At 41.6% G+C, this 18,531-nt stretch overlaps 1 protein-coding gene across 1 annotated transcript in view; it reads right to left on the reverse strand.

Moving 5' to 3' along the window:
- LOC149324243 (nucleolar protein 6-like) overlaps positions 1-18,531 on the reverse strand; it is an 86,629-nt gene that overhangs the window by 15,391 nt on the left and 52,707 nt on the right. Inside the window, exons 20-23 of the mRNA XM_089497999.1 lie at positions 17,006-17,158; positions 14,836-14,933; positions 3,730-3,854; positions 1,261-1,350 (exon numbers count right to left, since the gene is read on the reverse strand). Coding sequence (XP_089354125.1) covers positions 1,261-1,350; positions 3,730-3,854; positions 14,836-14,933; positions 17,006-17,158 — 466 coding nt within the window. The remainder of the gene's footprint in view (positions 1-1,260; positions 1,351-3,729; positions 3,855-14,835; positions 14,934-17,005; positions 17,159-18,531) is intronic.

Here is an 18,531-nt window from a genome sequence, read left to right on the forward strand (position 1 = left end):
ATAGGCGGGATAGCCTTTCTTCCTCCCCCAGGTCAGCCTCTACCTGTTCCATCCATTGGCCTCCTTCCAGACAACAAGCCCCATCTTCCTCCCATCCTCTAGCTCCCTCCTTCTTCTTCCTCTGCCCGAACAACCTGACCCTGATCCTTTATCAGTTCCACATTTCACTGCTGGGAAATTGTAGGTCCCAAACATATGGAGGTAAACCATGCCACACTGAACATGCCCTATCTCATCTGATTCAGGAAGCTAAACGGAGCTTCAGAGAATACCTCAGTAGGGCAAATGGTGTATCTACACTGTAGAAATAAAGCAGTTTAACACCACTTTATGTGCTGTAGCTCCATCCTATGGAATCCTGGGATTTGCAATTTTACAAAGTCTTTAGTTTTTTTCTGTAGTGGCACTGCACTACAAATTCCATGATTCAGTACAATGGAGGCATGGCATTTAAAGTGGTCTCAAACTGTATTATTTCTTCATTGTAGATGCACCCTAGGAGAGAATCCTGCCTGAAGCCTTGAAGAGCAATGGCTGTCAGACAGAGTTGGCAATACTGGGTGAGATGGACCAAGGATGTGGCTCGGTGTAAGGCTACTTCCTATCTTCTTACTTTTGAATTAGCATCTTAATTCAACATCGGATCAGGCTAATCTTTGGTTGGAAAGTCGCCAGGAGGGAACACCAGAGATCTCTAGGCAGGGATTAGAAACAATCCTGCCTGAAACTCTGAAGAGTCAACATTTTCTTTCAGATTTGACAATATTGGGCTAGATAGATATGGACAGCTTTCTATGTTTCTAGATGGGCCATAAAGCAGACACATGATGTTTAGTACCGGTTGAGTCTCCCTCATGTGAAATACTTGGAACGAGAAGTGTTTTGGATTTTGTTTTTGGGGATTTTGGAATATCTGCATATATATAATGAGATATCTTATCTTGTAGATGGGACTCAAGTCTAAACATGAAATTCATTTATGGTTCATACACACACACACACACACACACACACACACACACAGAGGTCATTTTACACAACATTTTAAAATAATTTTGTTGTCCTAATAAAGGTATCACTATTTTGTGCATTTTGGATGTTATTATACATGGCTGTATGGCCAATACGGCTACCCCTGGATATGTTGTCAAAAAGAGTTAGGGGCTATAGAGGAGTTCAAATCCAAAGCCACAAATGCTGCAACGTTTTACCTACTGGAGCAGTGCTGGAGAGTACGGTGCTCTGCTCTGAAGAACATACCTTAATGTCCTGGCTTCCCAGAGGGTCCATAAGCTGCTCCTCTAAAGACCGAAGAGACTCCAGAGCCAACACAAGAAGGCGCTGTAGGATCTGAGAGCAGGAAGGGGAGGAATATGAGGAGGAGAAGATGGTTTTTTTTAAAAAAATTGGGAGGATCAAGCACAACTGCTGCTAGCACATGACAGGAGAGGGAACCTCCTAAGATACAGTCCACCTGTTTATTTAAAAATTACACCCAATACCTTACAGAAAACTGGGGTGATGCACAGTAGAATCACCAAAATTTCACATAAAGCCAATTAACATTGGAGAGCCAGCATGGCATAGTGGTTTGAGTGTTGGACTAAGATTCTGGAGACCAAGGTTCAATTCCCAGCTCAGCAATGAAACCCACGGGGTGATCTTGGGCAATTCACACCCTCTCAGCCTCAAGGGAAGGCAAGGGCAAACGTCCTCTGACCAACTCTTGCCAAAAAAAAATCCCATGATAGGTTCACCTTAGGATCACCATAAGTCAGAAATGACTTGAAGGCACAGAGCAACAACAAAACCATTTAACACAGGAAGGGGGAAAATCCTAAAATCTCAAAAACAGAGAGCATAAAACATTATAAGCATTAAATGACTGCACATCCAAGCCAAAATAAAGGAGAAACCAGAATTTCAAGCCATTTTCCTAACTGTTTGCAGTGGATTCCCCCTCCAAAGGGGCTCCACAAATAAGAAGAACTAATTGTAATATGACTTACTTTTTTAAAAGTGTAAAGAGCAACTGTAATGACATCTTTTTAAAAGTAACTTTCCAACGTCTGGTAGGCAAGGGGATCTCTACACGCTCACAGCAATAGCTGTGGAAGTAGTTAAGGAAGGCAAATAAGGGCAAGGCAAGGGGACAGAGCTAAAATGCAATCCAATTTTAAAGCTCAAAAGATAATCCAATGAATCATCTGGGACTAATTTGTTGGAGGTCCCTAGGTCAAACTTTGCACGGACCTCACAGAGGGCTTTTGCCATCGCTGCCCCTTCACTCTGGAATAAGCTCCCCGTAGAGCTTTGCTCCACCGCCTCACTAGTTATTTTTAAGAAAAATCTGAAAACGTATTTATTCCGGTTGGCCTTCCCACCTTAGTTAAATTGTTTGTTTTCCTGCCCCTTATTTTTCCCTTTCGACCCCGGACCATTGTAAATTAATTTTTCTTCTCTTGCCCTTGTCATGTGTATTTGATTGATTTCCTGTTCCTATTCCTTGTAGCAATGTTTTTAACCTTTATATTGAATTTTTATCTTGTATTGTAATGTTTTAAATTTTGTAAGCCGCCTTGATCATATTTTTTGGAAAGGCAGGGTAAAAATAAAATTTATTATTTATTATTATTTTATTATTATTTAATCCTGCAACCTTCCAGATATAATTGACAACTACTGTTTCTCATATCTGTACTCTCTTATTTTCCTTGGGGATATCTAAGAAAACATTGATCAGCCACTTGTTGCAGATGATTAAGATTTTTAGGGTGTCAATTTATGTATAGGTTGCAATCTTTCAATGTGTTTCTTACATATCTTACTGTCATCCTTCGGCCTGTAAGGGAGAGAATAGGCTGACCCAGCTCCATCAGGGCTAGCCTAAAGATAGAGCGCCCTCCCTCCATAACTGTCATCTTTCGGCCTGAGAGGGAAAGAATAGGCTGGCCCAGCTCCATCAGGGCTAGCCTGAAGAAAGAGGCTCCTCCCTCCATAACTGTCATCTTTTGGCCTGTGAGGGAGAGAATTAGTCTGGCCCAGCTCCATCAGGGCTAGGCTGAAGAAAGAGGCTCCTCTCTCCATAACTGTCATCTTTTGGCCTGAGAGGGAAAGAATAGGCTGGCCCAGCTCCATCAGGGCTAGCCTGAAGAAAGAGGCTCCTCCCTCCATAACTGTCATCCTTCAGCCTATGAGGGAGAGAATAGGCTGGCCCAGCTCCATCAGGGCTAGCCTGAAGGAAGAGGCTCCTCCCTCCATAACTGTCATCTTTCGGCTTGTGAGGGAGTGAATAGGCTGGCCCAGCTCCATCAGGGCTAGCCTGAAGAAGAAGAGCCCTCCCTCCGGTCCATATGCCTTGGTCCAGGCCTCAGAGGGAGAGAAGAACTGCTGGACCTGATCCCCTCCCCCCTCACCATTCCCTTCTCCTTTTGTGTCGTGTCTTTTTAGATTGTAAGCCTGAGGGCAGGGAACCATCTATTATCCCCTCTGTTGTAAGCCGCCCGGATTCCCAGTGATTGGGCAGCATATAAATAAATAAATCCTATTATTATTATTATTATTATTATTATTATTACATCTGAATGCTCCCTCCTTAGCAATAATTACATGGTCTTAAAAAACTAGTCTCTTTTCCTTGACATGCTAGCTTTCTAAAGGTAGGAAAGGTCTTTCTAAGGAAGTACTTAACCAGGCTAGACTGGGTAAGGCAGATGCAGCTCCACTCACCTGAGGTGAAGGTTTCTCTTTGGTCCACATTGAGTTATGCTTATCTTTGGGAGTAGCAATGAACATGACAGGCAGATGAAGTCGGGCAGCTACAAAATGATTCTGGATGTCCACATAATCAGTGTCTGGACACAAAAACAAAAGAAACCATCATGTTTAACGGAGCCCCTATCTGACAGCCTAACCGCAAGGCACACTAGCAAGACACTTCTGCCTCTTTTATTGAAATGTCTGCACTCCTACAAAATTCACATACCAGATGCTAGAGACCAGTGCTTCTCAAACTACAGGTTGAGTCTCCCTTATCCAGAATCCCAAAACCCAAAATATTCTAAACCCCAAGTTTTTCCATAGATGACTGAGATAGTAACACCTTTGCTTTCTGATGGTTCAATGTACACAAACTTTGTTTCACACACAAACTTATTAAAAATATTGTATATAAAATTACCTTCAGGTTATGTGTATAAAGTTTACATGAAACATAAATGAATTTGGTGTTTAGACTTGGTTCCCATCTCCAAAGTATCTCACTATTTATATATATGCAAATACAGGCATTCTAAAATCCCCAAAAATCTGAAATACAAAATACTTCTACTCTCAAGCATTTTAAATAAGGGAGATTAAACCTGCATCAGATGTGACAGACCAGCATCTTTTCCGAAATATACCAGGGACCAGTATCATATCTGTGCCATATTGTCATAATTGCTTTCTTTCCTTGAAAAACATTACAGAATAGGAGCTGATGGCTTGTTGTTCTTCAGTGTGGTTGTCCATATCAGTGGTCATGAGAGCTAGGGATGATGGGAGCTGCAGTCCAACACACGTGAAGAGCAGCAAGTTGGGAATGCCTGCATACTCATATCCCTCACCAAAATAATCCCTCAATTGTGCCATAACTTAGAAACTTTCTTCCCCTGGCAGAGCAATGGAGTGCCAGCCCAATTATAACAGAGGAGAGGAGAGAAACAAGGACACTGATCTGGTCTACTTGCTTCAATGCCAAATTTTTCAAATGGGAGACGTCTTCGGATGACACTGAATTCTGCAACTTGTATCACTTATGAAAAATCAGTGAGTGATGATTTAAGAGAGAATTTTTAAAAGACGATGTATATACAGCATATGACATTAGACATACTATTGGAAATGTATAAGAATACTTTGAACAAATGTTGGAAATGCAAATTGAAAATAAGGTCTTTTTTCACATGTGGTGGACCTCTGATAAGGCACTGAAATATTGGACTCAAATTCATTCATTGTTAGAAGACAAAATTAAAGATAAGAGATGAAACCAGAAGCTGTCTTCTCTGGAATGTTGATTGATCAAGTTGAGAAGAAATATGAAAAGATTCTGCAATATATTATCATAGCAGCAACAATAACTTATGCCCAGAGATGAAGGCCCCACCTGGAATATTGTGTCCAGTTCTGGGCACCACAATTCAAAAAGGACGTTGAGAAACTGGAGCATGTCCAATGGAGCATGAATAAAATGGTGAAGGGTCTGGAAACCATGCCCTATGAGGAACAACTTGGGGAGCTGGGAATGTTTAGCCTGGAAAAGAGAATCATAGAATCATAGAATCATAGAATCGTAGAGTTGGAAGAGACCACTAGGGCCATCCAGTCCAACCCCCTGCCATGCAGGAAATCCAATTCAAATCATCCCCGACAGATGGCCATCCAGCCTCTGCTTAAAGACCTCCAAGGATGGAGACTCCACTACACTCCGGGGGAGTTTGTTTCACTGTCGAACAGCCCTTACTGTCAGGAAGTTCCTCCTAATGTTGAGGTGGAATCTCTTCCTGTAGCTTGCATCCATTGTTCCGGGTCCTGTTCTCTGGAGCAGCAGAAAACAAGCTTGCTCCCTCTTCAATATGACATCCTTTCAAATATTTAAACAGGGCTATCATATCACCTCTTAACCTTCTTTTCTCCAGGCTAAACATCCCCAGCTCCCTAAGTCGTTCCTCATAGGGCATGGTTTCCAGACCCTTCACCATTTTTGTCGCCCTCCTTTGGACACGCTCCAGTTTCTCAATGTCCTTTCTGAATTGTGGCGCCCAGAACTGGACACAATATTCTAGGTGGGGCCTGACCAGAGCAGAATACAGTGGCACTATTACTTCTCTTGATCTAGACACTATGCTTCTATTGATGCAGCCTAAAATAGCATTGGCCTTTTTAGCTGCCGCATCACACTGTTCACTCATGTTCAACTTGTGGTCTACTTGGACTCCTAGATCCCTTTCACACGTAGTTTCATTCAGCCAGGTGTCACCCATCCTATATCTGTGCATTTTATTTTTCCGCCCTAAGTGCAATACCTTACATTTTTCTGCATTGAATTTCATTTTGTTAGCTTTGGCCCAGCTTTCTAGTCTATTCAGGTCATTTTGAATCTTGATCCTGTCCTCTGGGGTATTAGCTATTCCCCCTAATTTGGTGTCATCTGCAAATTTGATAAGTATGCTCCCAATTCTGTCATCCAGGTCATTGATAAAGATGTTGAATAGCACTGGGCCCAGGACAGAGCCCTGTGGGACCCCACTGGTCACTTCTCTCCAGGATGAAAAGGAGCCATTGTTGAGCACCCTTTGGGTTCGGCCGGTCAACCAATTACAGATCCATGTAACAGTTCCTTTGTCTAGCCCACATTTTACAAGCTTGTTTGCAAGTATGTCATGGGAAACCTTGTCAAAGGCCTTAGTGAAATCAAGATATACTATATCCACAGCATTCCCTTCATCTACCAAGCTGGTAATTTTGTCAAAGAAAGAGATTAGATTTGTCTGGCATGACTTGTTTCTCTGAAACCCATGTTGACTTTTTGTGATTATGGCATTGCCTTCTAGATGTTCACAGACTCTCTGTTTAATTATCTGCTCCAGAATCATTCCTGGGATTGATGTCAGACTAACTGGACGATAATTGTTGGGATCCTCTTTTTTCCCCTTTTTGAAGATGGGGACAACGTTTGCCCTCCTCCAGTCTGCTGGGATCTCTCCTGTTCTCCAGGAGTTTTCAAATATGATTGCCAATGGCTCGGATGTTACATTTGCCAGTTCTTGTAGTACCCTTGGATGTAGTTCATCTGGTCCCGGAGACTTAAATTCATTTAGATTAATAAGGTGTTCCTCTACTATCTCTTTACTTATTCTGTGCTGAAATTCCCCTATTCTGTCTTCTGCTCCATTATCCTCAGGTTGAGCACCCTTTGCCTTTTCTGAGAAGACTGAGACAAAGAAGGTGTTGAGTAATTCAGCCTTTTCTCTGTCTTCTGTTAGCATTTTGCCATCTTCTCCACGCAGTGACCCTACCGTTTCCTTCTTCTTCCTTTTGCTGCGGACATATCCAAAAAAGCCCTTTTTATTGTTCTTAACCTCTCTAGCAAGCCTGAGTTCATTCTGCGCTTTAGCTTTTCTGACTTTACCCCTACACATGCCTGCTATTTCTTTGAATTCCTTTTTTGTGATTTCCCCCTTTTTCCATTTCTTATACATCTTCCGTTTCAAACTCAGCTCAGTTGAAAGTTCCTTAGTCATCCATCCTGGTTTCTTGAGACACCTCCCGTTTTTCTTTCTCACTGGAACTGTTTGAAATTGTGCCTTCAGTATCTCTCTTTTGAGAAACTCCCATCCATCCTGAACTCCTTTATCTTTTAGTATTTCTGACCATGGAATCGCCCTCAATACTTCTCTAAGTTTACTGAAATCCGCTCTCCTAAAGTCTAGGATGCGTGTCTGACTCTGCCTGGCTTCTCCTTTCCACTGTATTACAAACTCCAGGAGAACATGGTCACTTCCACCTAATGATCCCACCACTTGCACCCCATTAACCAAGTCATCCTTGTTGGTTAGGATCAAATCTAAAATAGCTGACCCCCTTGTTGCCTCTTCCACCTTTTGGACCATGAAATTGTCTTCCAGGCAAGTGAGGAATTTGCTAGACCTTGAGGATTTTGCTGAGTTTGACTTCCAGCAAATATCAGGATAGTTGAAGTCGCCTATCACTACTACATCTCTCTTTTCTGACTGTGTGGTCATCTGTTCTAGAAAGATATCATCCAATTCCTCAGTCTGACTTGGGGGTCTGTAGTAGACTCCCACCGTAACATCCTTGTTGTTTCCTTCCCCTTTAATTCTTATCCAGATGCTCTCCACCTGGCTTCCAGGATTGATGTCCAGGATCTCTTCACTGGTGTAAATATCTCTGACATATAGTGCTATTCCTCCACCTTTCCTGTTTGGCCTATTTCTCTTAATAAGGTTATACCCCTCTATTTCCACATTCCAATCATGAGACTCATCCCACCAGGTTTCAGTGATGCCTATTATATCATATTTGCTTTCTTGTACTAGGAGTTCGAGTTCATCTTGCTTATTTCCCATGCTCTGTGCATTAGTGTAGAGACATCGCAGACCATGGTTCCCTTTTACTTGCTGCCTGTGCAAGTTTTTTTTGCCTCCCACTGTTGGGCCCTTGCACTGTTTGCCTTGTTTCCTCTGTGTCATTTTGACTATTTTCGCCATCCCTTTCGCCTTCCTTAATATTGTCTCCCTTCCCCTCGGAACTCAGTTTAAAGCTCTCCTGATCAAGTTCTTGAGACTGTTGGCAAAAACATTTCTTCCAACTGGCGTGAGATGCAACCCGTCTGTTGCAAGAAGTCCCTCCTCATGGAACCGCAGCCCATGATCGAAGAATCCAAATCCTTCTCGGCGGCACCATCTGCGAAGCCATTTGTTCACATCTGCTATTTTCCTCTCCCTTCCTGGACCATGCCCTTCAACTGGCAGAAGAGACAAGATGACAACCTGTACATCCATTCCTTTCAGCGTCCTACCAAGCGCCTCGTAATCCCTTTTGATGTTCTGAATGCTGTGTCTTGCAGTATCATTAGTTCCCACGTGGACCAAAAGGAAGGGATATTTGTCAGTAGGCTTGACCAGTCTTGTCAGCCTCTCTGTCACATCACGGATCTTTGCACCTGGAAGACAACACACCTCTCGAGACATCTTGTCAGGCCTACAAATCACTGCTTCTGTACCCCTCAGCAAGGAGTCCCCCACTACAACCACACGCCTCCTCCGAGGCTTAGCAGCGACTGTTCCCTCGGGTGGGACTCTCGGGCTCCCCTGCTCTGTCCCTGAAGTCTGTCCATGCTGCTCTTCTTCATCCTCCTTGATAAGGGAAAGAGCTTCGAATCGATTCTCTAGCTGCAAGCTCCCCGAACAATTCCTTCTTGGCTTACTTCTCTTTGTGACATTCCTCCAGCTGTCTACCTCCTCTGTTTGGCAAGTGACCTCTTCCACCCTAGCATCTTCCTCTGCGTGGTACTCATCCAAGATGGTTAGTTCTATTGTGTCCAGGAAATCCTCTTGTTCCCTAATATGCTGAAGTGTAGCTACTCTGGACTCCAGCTGCTGCACTTTCTCCTCCAAGAGTGCTACCAACTTGCACTTGGTGCATGTGAAGTTCTCCACTTCTGTAGGCAAGAAGAGAAACATCCCACAAGAGTTGCAGGTGACTGCAGCAGATCCCTCGTTGTCCATACTGCAAAGTCTTTAGTAATGAGTATAACAGTCAATCTAGTGGGAATACTTTTTTAAAGGAATGTACTGGCTGCTATCTTACACTTAAAGGGAATGTTCTGTTTCAATATCTGATTCTAACCTGATGCCACTTGAGCAGAGTTGTTGAGTTAAAGAAAACTAAAATTTCTCTCCTCTCCTTCTCCTCTCTCTGGCCGGACTGTTCTGGAAGGCTCTGGAAGGTGGTATATAAAGCTAGTCTGCTAGCTCCGCCCCTTGTGACTCACAGATGTGACTCACAGAAGCTCCTCCCCTTCAGGAACGAGCACACGGTCTCAAGCACACGGTCTCAAAATGGCTGCCAAGCAGCTCCTCTCCTTCTCCTCTCTCTGGCCGGACTGTTCTGGAAGGCTCTGGAAGGTGGTATATAAAGCTAGTCTGCTAGCTCCGCCCCTTGTGACTCACAGATGTGACTCACAGAAGCTCCTCCCCTTCAGGAACGAGCACACGGTCTCAAGCACACGGTCTCAAAATGGCTACCAAGCAGCTCCTCTCCTTCTCCTCTCTCTGGCCGGACTGTTCTGGAAGGCTCTGGAAGGTGGTATATAAAGCTAGTCTGCTAGCTCCGCCCCTTGTGACTCACAGATGTGACTCACAGAAGCTCCTCCCCTTCAGGAACGAGCACACGGTCTTAAGCACACGGTCTCAAAATGGCTGCCAAGCAGCTCCTCTCCTTCTCCTCTCTCTGGCCGGACTGTTCTGGAAGGCTCTGGAAGGTGGTATATAAAGCTAGTCTGCTAGCTCCGCCCCTTGTGACTCACAGATGTGACTCACAGAAGCTCCTCCCCTTCAGGAACGAGCACACGGTCTTAAGCACACGGTCTCAAAATGGCTACCAAGCAGCTCCTCTCCTTCTCCTCTCTCTGGAGAAGGTTAAGAGGTGATATGATAGCCCTGTTTAAATACTTGAAGGGATGTCATATTGAGGAGGGAGCAAGCTTGTTTTCTGCTGCTCCAGAAACTAGAACCTGGAGCAATGGATGCAAGCTCCAGGAAAAAAGATTCCACCTCAACATTAGGATTACACTCTCTCAGAGTGTAGTGGAGTCTCCTTTCTTGGAGGTCATTAAGCGGAGGCTGGATGGCCATCTGTCGAGAATGCTTTGATTTAAATTTCCTGCATGGCAGAATGGGGTTGGACTGGATGGCCCTTGTGGTCTCTTCCAACTCTACAATTCTATGATTCTATGAAAGGACACCGATATACCAGCAAAAGAGGACTAGTTAATGAAGATGATTGAAGCTGATGAAATGGATAAACTGACAATGTTGGGGGGGAAACAATCTCTGAATAATTTTAAGAAAGACTGAGATTTGTTTATTACATACTTGCAGTCACGTTCGGGATATGAATCAGTTTTAGGTTTTGTTAAATAAACAGAATTGGCATAGTCCAGATGTGTAAATGTATTATTATATATGAGGATGTAGAGTAATAGTGGTATATAACCATCGGGAAGGGGAGAGAGTTAGTAGTGTATGTTTAGTTTTGCTTAATGGATTAAATTCATTTGTTTAGTTATTATTTGTTATTGTTTGTATTTTAGATGTATCTACAAAATGTGTTTGTGACTGTGTTTATGTTTAATAAATATGACTTTAAAAAAGAAAAACCAATCACATGTATATAATGTTACTTCCTTTGACTATTTTATTCTGCTTTTTGTTCAGCAGCAGAAGGTAACCAGAGCACTGACACCATACTCTTTAACACTGGGAAATCTGAACCTGACACCTCACTTTGTTCTGTGACTGAAGTGGACATTGCTGTACATTTTCAAGCACAACCACAAAAAACTAGAGACCTGCTTAGTTTTATTTTTACAGAAGTGATAATTACTATTCTTAAGAGGCTAAATTATGCACCCCAATGGCAAGGATACAAGTTGGTTTTGCATTTCTCAAGAACAGAACTGAAGGTCACTACCTTCTGCACTAGATTTTTATGGACCTTCAGGCACTTATTTCTGACTTGCAGAGTTGAAGTTTAGATGATAAGAACTTTGCTTCTGCCTTCCATCATCTGAAGCTATTTGGTCTGCAGGCACCTTTCCAACGAGACAACTGATTTTAGGCTTATGGCATGCAAGGGTCAGTCTCGAGTATTCAGCAGGTGGACAACTGTTTCTTTGAGTTGTGAGCCAAACTAGATAACCTTTGCTCTCATTCATCTTCACATCTGAAAAATGCAGTCTTGCCAGTTCTGATCCCCTGTTCTATGCCTATAAGCCATGCCAAGGGAGTCTTCTTCTGATAATGCAAATACAAAAATTCAGTTAAATAAATTCTTATTGTCTAATTGCCCCTTCTGTAAATGGAGGAATGCAGACATAAAATAGCACAAACCCAGGATGGTGGTGAGAAAGGAAGAGTAGAACCATACAATTTCAAAGTTGAAACTAACTAATTAACATCATGTGAAAGAACAAAATACTCTCCCAGGTTGCAAAATTGAAACCAAAAAGGTGAAGGCAGGTAAAGAGGAAAAAGAAGAAAAACATTCTCCCCAACTTAGAGCCTTTTGAATAAGACACAGCTCAGGTGGACAGGTATGTAGCCGAAGACTTCAAAAACCTTCTCAGGTGAATGCAGGCACACCTATTTGTTTGGCAGGTGTTATAAAGTGAAAGGCGTCACTAATAAAATGTCTGCTCCTATTAATGTTCCCAGAATAGAAATCCACCAGAGAGATAAAAGGTAAAGTCTCTTCAGAGTAAAGTGCTGTCACAGAAAATATGTGGATAAAAATATAACTGTTGATGTGACTTTTCTCAGCTGGCTTCTCCAACAATTCAAATCCTCACTCAGTTATGGAAACCCACTGTAACACTCTCCCAGCCCCAGAAAGAGGCAATGGCAAGCCTCCTCTGAATAAATCTTGCCAAGAAAATCCTCTGATAGGGTCTCTCTAAGTCTGGAAATTACCAGAAAAGGGAAGAAGCAGGATGTTCAAAAATGTTCTCGCTGGTGCTGAGCAGATGTGCTGGCTCCATTTTTTTTTTTAAATTAGGATAGTAATTCTCTTTCCCAAATCTTAGTGGATTTTTAAAAAAGGGGGGAGGAGGCAAGAGATCACTTAGGGTCTTCAGCTATATTAAACTGTTTAAACAGATCTGAGGTCTGATAAATAAACCGGTTACAACAAACCATGTTTTCGAGAACTCGATACCACACTGTACTCAGGAAATCCAAAAATAAAATAATATTATGGAAGATCCCACTTAAAAGAAGAGTTATGAATCACAAAAACAATGACTGTTTTCCACTTTGCAGGAATAGAATCAGGCTTTGCTAAGTCTCTCTCGATAATCTATCTTAGTAATTTTTCCATAAAAGCAGTTTTGCCAAATGTGTAGTAATTTTTCCATGAGAGCAATATGGTACCAAGAGTTGGTACAAAAAGTCTGAAGGGTTTCCACAACCACACAGTGATGCAGGATATTATCTGATGATTATGTGCTATGTTTCTTCACTTTTGGGGGAACACATTCATGAAGCTGGAGTTAAAAATCTGCTGTTACTTATGTACTTGCATGTTGTGCCTCGGCCCAAAATGTTTAATGACCTCACATACTTATCACATGTGACAGAACAGGCATCCTTGCATTCTGTGACATAGTGAAACTGTGTTTTATGTGCGGAGCAGAGTTTAAGTTTAAGTGGGGGAAGGCAGCAAGGATGGTTAAAGATTTAAGTTGCCTCTTTCATTTTAAAGGAGACAAGACTTTAAAAGAACATTATGGTGCATGACAGATCAAAGCTCTGCTTTCCTCAGATCCATTTTCTACATCACTCATAAGCCATCTGCATTATGGCAAGACTGTGTGATTGAAATATTATGAGCCTTTGAGCTTTCAATAGCATGAAAGCTTTGAAGTATTAACTTTTCCAAACTCAATGAGCAGGCAGGTCGGCCGTTGTAGAATGGTTCAATACATTACCGAAATGTCTAACTGGACAGAGTGGAAACACTGGACCCTTTTCAATAAACGGAGCAGAGGCCAAATTTTTCATGCAGGTGGACATAACCAGTCTTCAAGTCAATTAGTGATCTGGGAAGCCTTTGGTGGGTTCTCTTAGCCTTGAAAACAATGTCTGTGCAATCCTCCTCTCTACATACCAAGTTTCAATATTCACCACAGCAGCAAATTTTAGGCAACAGGAAGGACCCTTGGGGCATGTGGCTCACTATAAGTACAAACACTGGCTTTCTCCCAGCAACTGTGATTCCATACGGACTGTTTTCCCATTTTCTGCATGGTTGGTATTTGGTAGCATCATAAAAAAGGTCCAAATTAAAAGCAGGTTCTGAGGTAAAACTGGCAGAGATGTTTCTGTAATAAGAAGCTCTCGTGAAAGGAGAGCTCTTTTTACAGACAGTATCCATACGAAGGAATATACTGATTTGCAAGCAACTCTGCAGAAAAGCAAAATTGAGGGTTAAATCCAACTACTAGTCCCACCTGGGAGCCGGTGTAATGATTTGAGTGTTGAATAACAACTACTGAGACCTAAACAGAGCAGTGAAGGATAGGGGGACTTGGAGATGTCTCATCCATGGGGTCACCATGAGTCGAGATCAACCCAAAGGCAGTTAACAACAATAATAAAGGTGCATCTACACTGTAGAAATAATGCAGTTTGACACCACTTTTAGCACTGTAGCTCCTGGGATTTGTAATGTTACAAGGTTTCTAGCCTTCACTGAAAAAGAGTTTGGGTGACTCACAAAACTACAAATCCCAGGATTCAGTAGGATGGAGCCATGCCACTTAAAATGGGGTCAAACTGCATTATTTTTATAGTGTGGGTGCATCATGAATCAGAAAAAAATATCCAACCACTTTTATAGGAGAACTTTTCATAAACTTCAAAAAATGATCTAAAAACAATCCCAAAATACAATTTTAATGCAATCTCTTATGCCAGGAATGGTGCCTCATGTGTCTCTCAGAGTATTTTAATGTCTTTTTTAATTATCCTTGTTCTGTTTTAATTTCTTTTATTTTTTTCATCACCTCAAGAGCCCTTGGGGGCTAAGAGGCGATATCAAAATGTTTTAAACAAACAAATAAGAAATCAGAGATCCAGCAGGCCAAGCCTTAGAATCTAAGGAGGGAAGGGAAATAAAACAATTATATACGCTTCGGAGGACACCGTCAAAAGAAAAAACAACAACTTGTTTTAAAACACAAGGAGCAGGAAGCTTTTTAAGCGGCAAGGGGACAAATTGGATTACAATGAATCTGGATTTGCCAGTAGGATCAGGTAACAAAACTGCTCAGAAAACAAAGTGTAAGAATCCAGGAAATACAACTAAGCCACAACTACTCTTTCGGTCTTTTGTTTCCTTTGGGACAAGTCCACACAGGGAAACCTCAGGAGAGGGTTTGCCAGCCCCAGCTCTCAAAAAACCCTAATATTTCTAGAATTGTCTATATAAAATGGAAGCTGGAATGTACTGGCCTACCTTCCTCCCTCCATTCCTTGTTCTCCCTCTCACCTTTGAGTTCCCCATTCAGGTTCACAATGAGGGGGCTGTTCTTCCAGTCAAAGGTGGTTAGCAGGTGAAGGAAGCGAAGGAATCCCACCTGGGGAGAGCTGTGTGGAGAGAGAAAGGGCATCAGAAGAGGTGGTGGGGGGAAAACACACCAAACAACCTGGGTTTTTTAGGTTGAACTGGGCTTTTTTGGCTTAAACCAATTTTGTTGCATTAGAGTTTCAATGAAAAAAACTGAATTGGCCCTCTGTATCCACAGATTCTTGACCTATGGATTCAACCATCCACAGCTTGAAAATATTTTTTAAAGAACTATAAATTCCAAAAGCAAACCCTGATTTTGCCATTTTATATGAGAGACACCATTTTACTACACCACTGTATATAATGGGAACGAACCAAACCCTAGCAGATACCAAGGGACCACTGTAATACTGTGAAACGTTATTTTACGCATCAGAAAGTTTGATCGTCCATGTTTTAATGCTTTCTAACATTAACAATCCCAAGTTATTAGGCTTCGATTTGACTTACATCTTTCAATAAAACATGAATCTATGTAGACGATACGTAATACAGTGGACCCTTGTTATACGCTGGGGTTTGGTTCCAAGATCCTCCGTGTATAACAAAAGCCATGTATGCTCAAGTCCCATTAAATATACTGACATAGCAAAATGGTGTCCCTTATAAAAAATGGAAAATCAAGGTTTGATATTTGAAATGTATACTTTTGGGGAACATTTTCAAATCGTGTATGATTGAATCCGTGTATAAAAAAATCCGTGTATAAGAAGGGCCGACTGTAAAACATACGAAGTACTCTCAGAGTTGTTTTGCTTGAACTTAGTTAATTGGAGGGTTTGTTTCTGAATGGCATTTCTAGCATTACAAAATAAAGTGTAAATTAGCAAAAAGCCACAAAATAGATTAACAAGAAGCCAATGATATTGGATACTAGTCTAACAATGACCTGCTAGTACACTGTTCAAGTTAAAATGTTTAAATTCAAACAGCCATTGCTGTTCCAGTAAAAAGGCTGGAAAACAGTAATATTAGCCAGACTTTTTAAAAAAAACGAATAATCAATTCAAAAGACCAAGAGTAGGTTGTTGTTTTTTAAGTCATTTGGTTTAAGAGTTAAATCAACCAAGATTGGGTGGGAAGCAACACATGTCACAGACTGTGGGAAAAGCTCTGCCAAAAGTGGCTTCATGTAACTGGAGTGATAAAGAGAGGCACAGTGGCCAGTTGGAAGCAATTTTGGGTAGTCAGAGTTGGTAAGAATGTACTGCCCCGAACTCTGGCTTCAAAATAAAAACTTCTAATGTTAAATGCCTAGTTTGTTGCATGTTTCCTTTCCTGGGAATTTAGGAAAGTTTTCTCGTTCAGAAATTTTAATCAAGTATGTTTTATGTTCTGTCAGTCTGTGTAGCCTGATGATTCATATAGAAGTGATGAAATGCCTTGTGTTACTATTTTGCTACAGAAAAAAATGTTATTACTAATAAAGCTACATTTGCTATTTATGAAGCAGTCAGAGTCAGACAGTAAAAAAAATATAGGAGTCGGAATCAAAGGTTTGGAATACCAACTCCACAGCAGTTGGTACACCAAACTCCGATAGTGACAGGACACTCCTATACATATTTACTCTAAAGTAAGTCCATCTGTATTCAGTGATACTTCTATATAAGTAAAAACATACTTGTGCCATCAGGCTTTATCAAACTGATGGGAGGTTAGGCTTTTAAATGCTGTGCAATCCAGATTTTAAGGTTTTTATATAGTTTTTAAATACATTTTGCTTTTTTAACATTTAATGTTTTTAACTTTATAAATTGTTTAACTGTTTTTAAACATTATGTTTATAATTCTGTAAATGCTTTTGTAAACAACATGCAAATGTTGTATTTAATTTGTACTGTTTTTAATTTACTGTTAGCTGCCTTGAGTCCCTATATTGGGAGAAAGGTGAGATATAAATAAATTAATTAAATAAATATGAGCAGGATTGCCTAGAATAACAGATGCGCAAAGCAAGAAGAGAATTCAGAGGTCATCCAGTCCAACTCCTTGTCAGTTCAGGAAATCCAGAGAGTTTAAGGACCCTGACAGGTAGCCCCTGCAACCTCCTGTTAAACACCTCCAAAGCAGTCCGTTCCACTGTTACCTTGGTGCTGTGAATGGTGCAGGGCACAAGAAGAGGGAAGCTGCCACTAAATCAATGCATTCCTCCGAGAGGCAGTCACTCAAAAGCTGAGCGCTGATCCAACGTTTGGCAAGGCGGGAGGTGCCACTGAATGCTGGGTGTTGCTGCTGAAGGCTGTGGGGAGAAAGGATGAAAGGTTAGGCCCACATTTCTACATCTGTTAGCACAGATGTCTCACATCAACCTAAGAAAAGGGAGCTTTTCTCTTATACAAGACAACAGTTTTGTTAACAGATTCTTGTTACAAAAGACAAAACCGATGTTTAACGGAGAACACACCTCATGAGACAAAACTATTAATTTAATTTAATGTATTTTTAGTTGCATTGACATCCTGGTTTTTTGTCCAAAGAACAGAATACCATGTGTATGGGGCTCTTCTCCTCCTCACTTTATACCTCACAATGACACTGTAAGGTAAGTCAGTGAAGGTGTATATATGGGACTGGCCCAAAGTCACATGGTGACATTCATGGCATACTGAACCTGGATCTCTCACATTCCAGTCCAACACTCCAACCACTATGGCACACTGTAAGTCACAGTGGTTTGAACCCCCAAACATAAAAATGAAATTAAGCAAGGAGTCAAATGGTGACGAACATGGGAAGTTGATTCCAAGTAGAGTTGCAGAATAAAAACTGAAGACTGCTCCTATATATTTAATGGTTTTGCAGAGAGTGAATACTAGTAAGTGTTGCTTGTTAGCTGGTTGCATCCTTCTCCACATTATTATATTTATTTACATCCCACTTCCCTAAAAAATTGGGACTCAAAGCTGCTCAAAATTTAAAATAAAAATAAAATCAAAGACATAAAACCCTTAGCATTAAAACAGAACCAAGCCATTACTGTAGTGAAAAATATCACAGATAATAGAATAAAATGCAATTTAAAAAGATAAAAGCTCTTTAAAACAGTTCAGTTAAAACAGTACAGCACGCTTTAGCTCGTGCTTTTAAAACTTTATGTTTTAAAAGCCTGTCTGAATAAAAAGCTTTTAGCCTGCCTCTGGAAGAACAACAAGAAGGGGGCCATTCTGGCCTCCCTGGGAAAGGAGCTCCAGAGTTTAGGGACAGCCCCTGAGAAGGCTCACTCTTGGCATGACAAGAAAAATCTTCTGGAACCATTAAAGGTCCAGAAGCACACTCCAATTTTCAGTTTGGCAACTCTAATTCTGGGAGTCATAGTGCAAAACAGGTAACTTCATAATTTCTTGCCCCTGGCCTTCACTTCTCTCAGCCCTGCACAGGTGCCATAGGAATCTGTATGCAAGAGACACCTCAGGCTCCTTTGAACCCTGTCCCAGGAGGGCCAATCATAGGCCCAAGACACACTGGCCAAAAGCAGTGTGCCGGCACCGAAACTGGGGTTCCAGAGAGTGCGACAACCGCATGGTCTGGAACCCTAGTCCATGTGAGTGGCAGCATCATGGCAGCGTCCTGTCCACATGGGTGCGGCCATGATGACGACAACACCATGCAGTG

The sequence above is a fragment of the Sceloporus occidentalis genome, unplaced genomic scaffold (assembly GCF_023333645.1).
Source record: "Sceloporus occidentalis isolate IW3139 unplaced genomic scaffold, rSceOcc1.0.p SCAF_1, whole genome shotgun sequence".
NCBI lineage: Eukaryota > Metazoa > Chordata > Lepidosauria > Squamata > Phrynosomatidae > Sceloporus > Sceloporus occidentalis.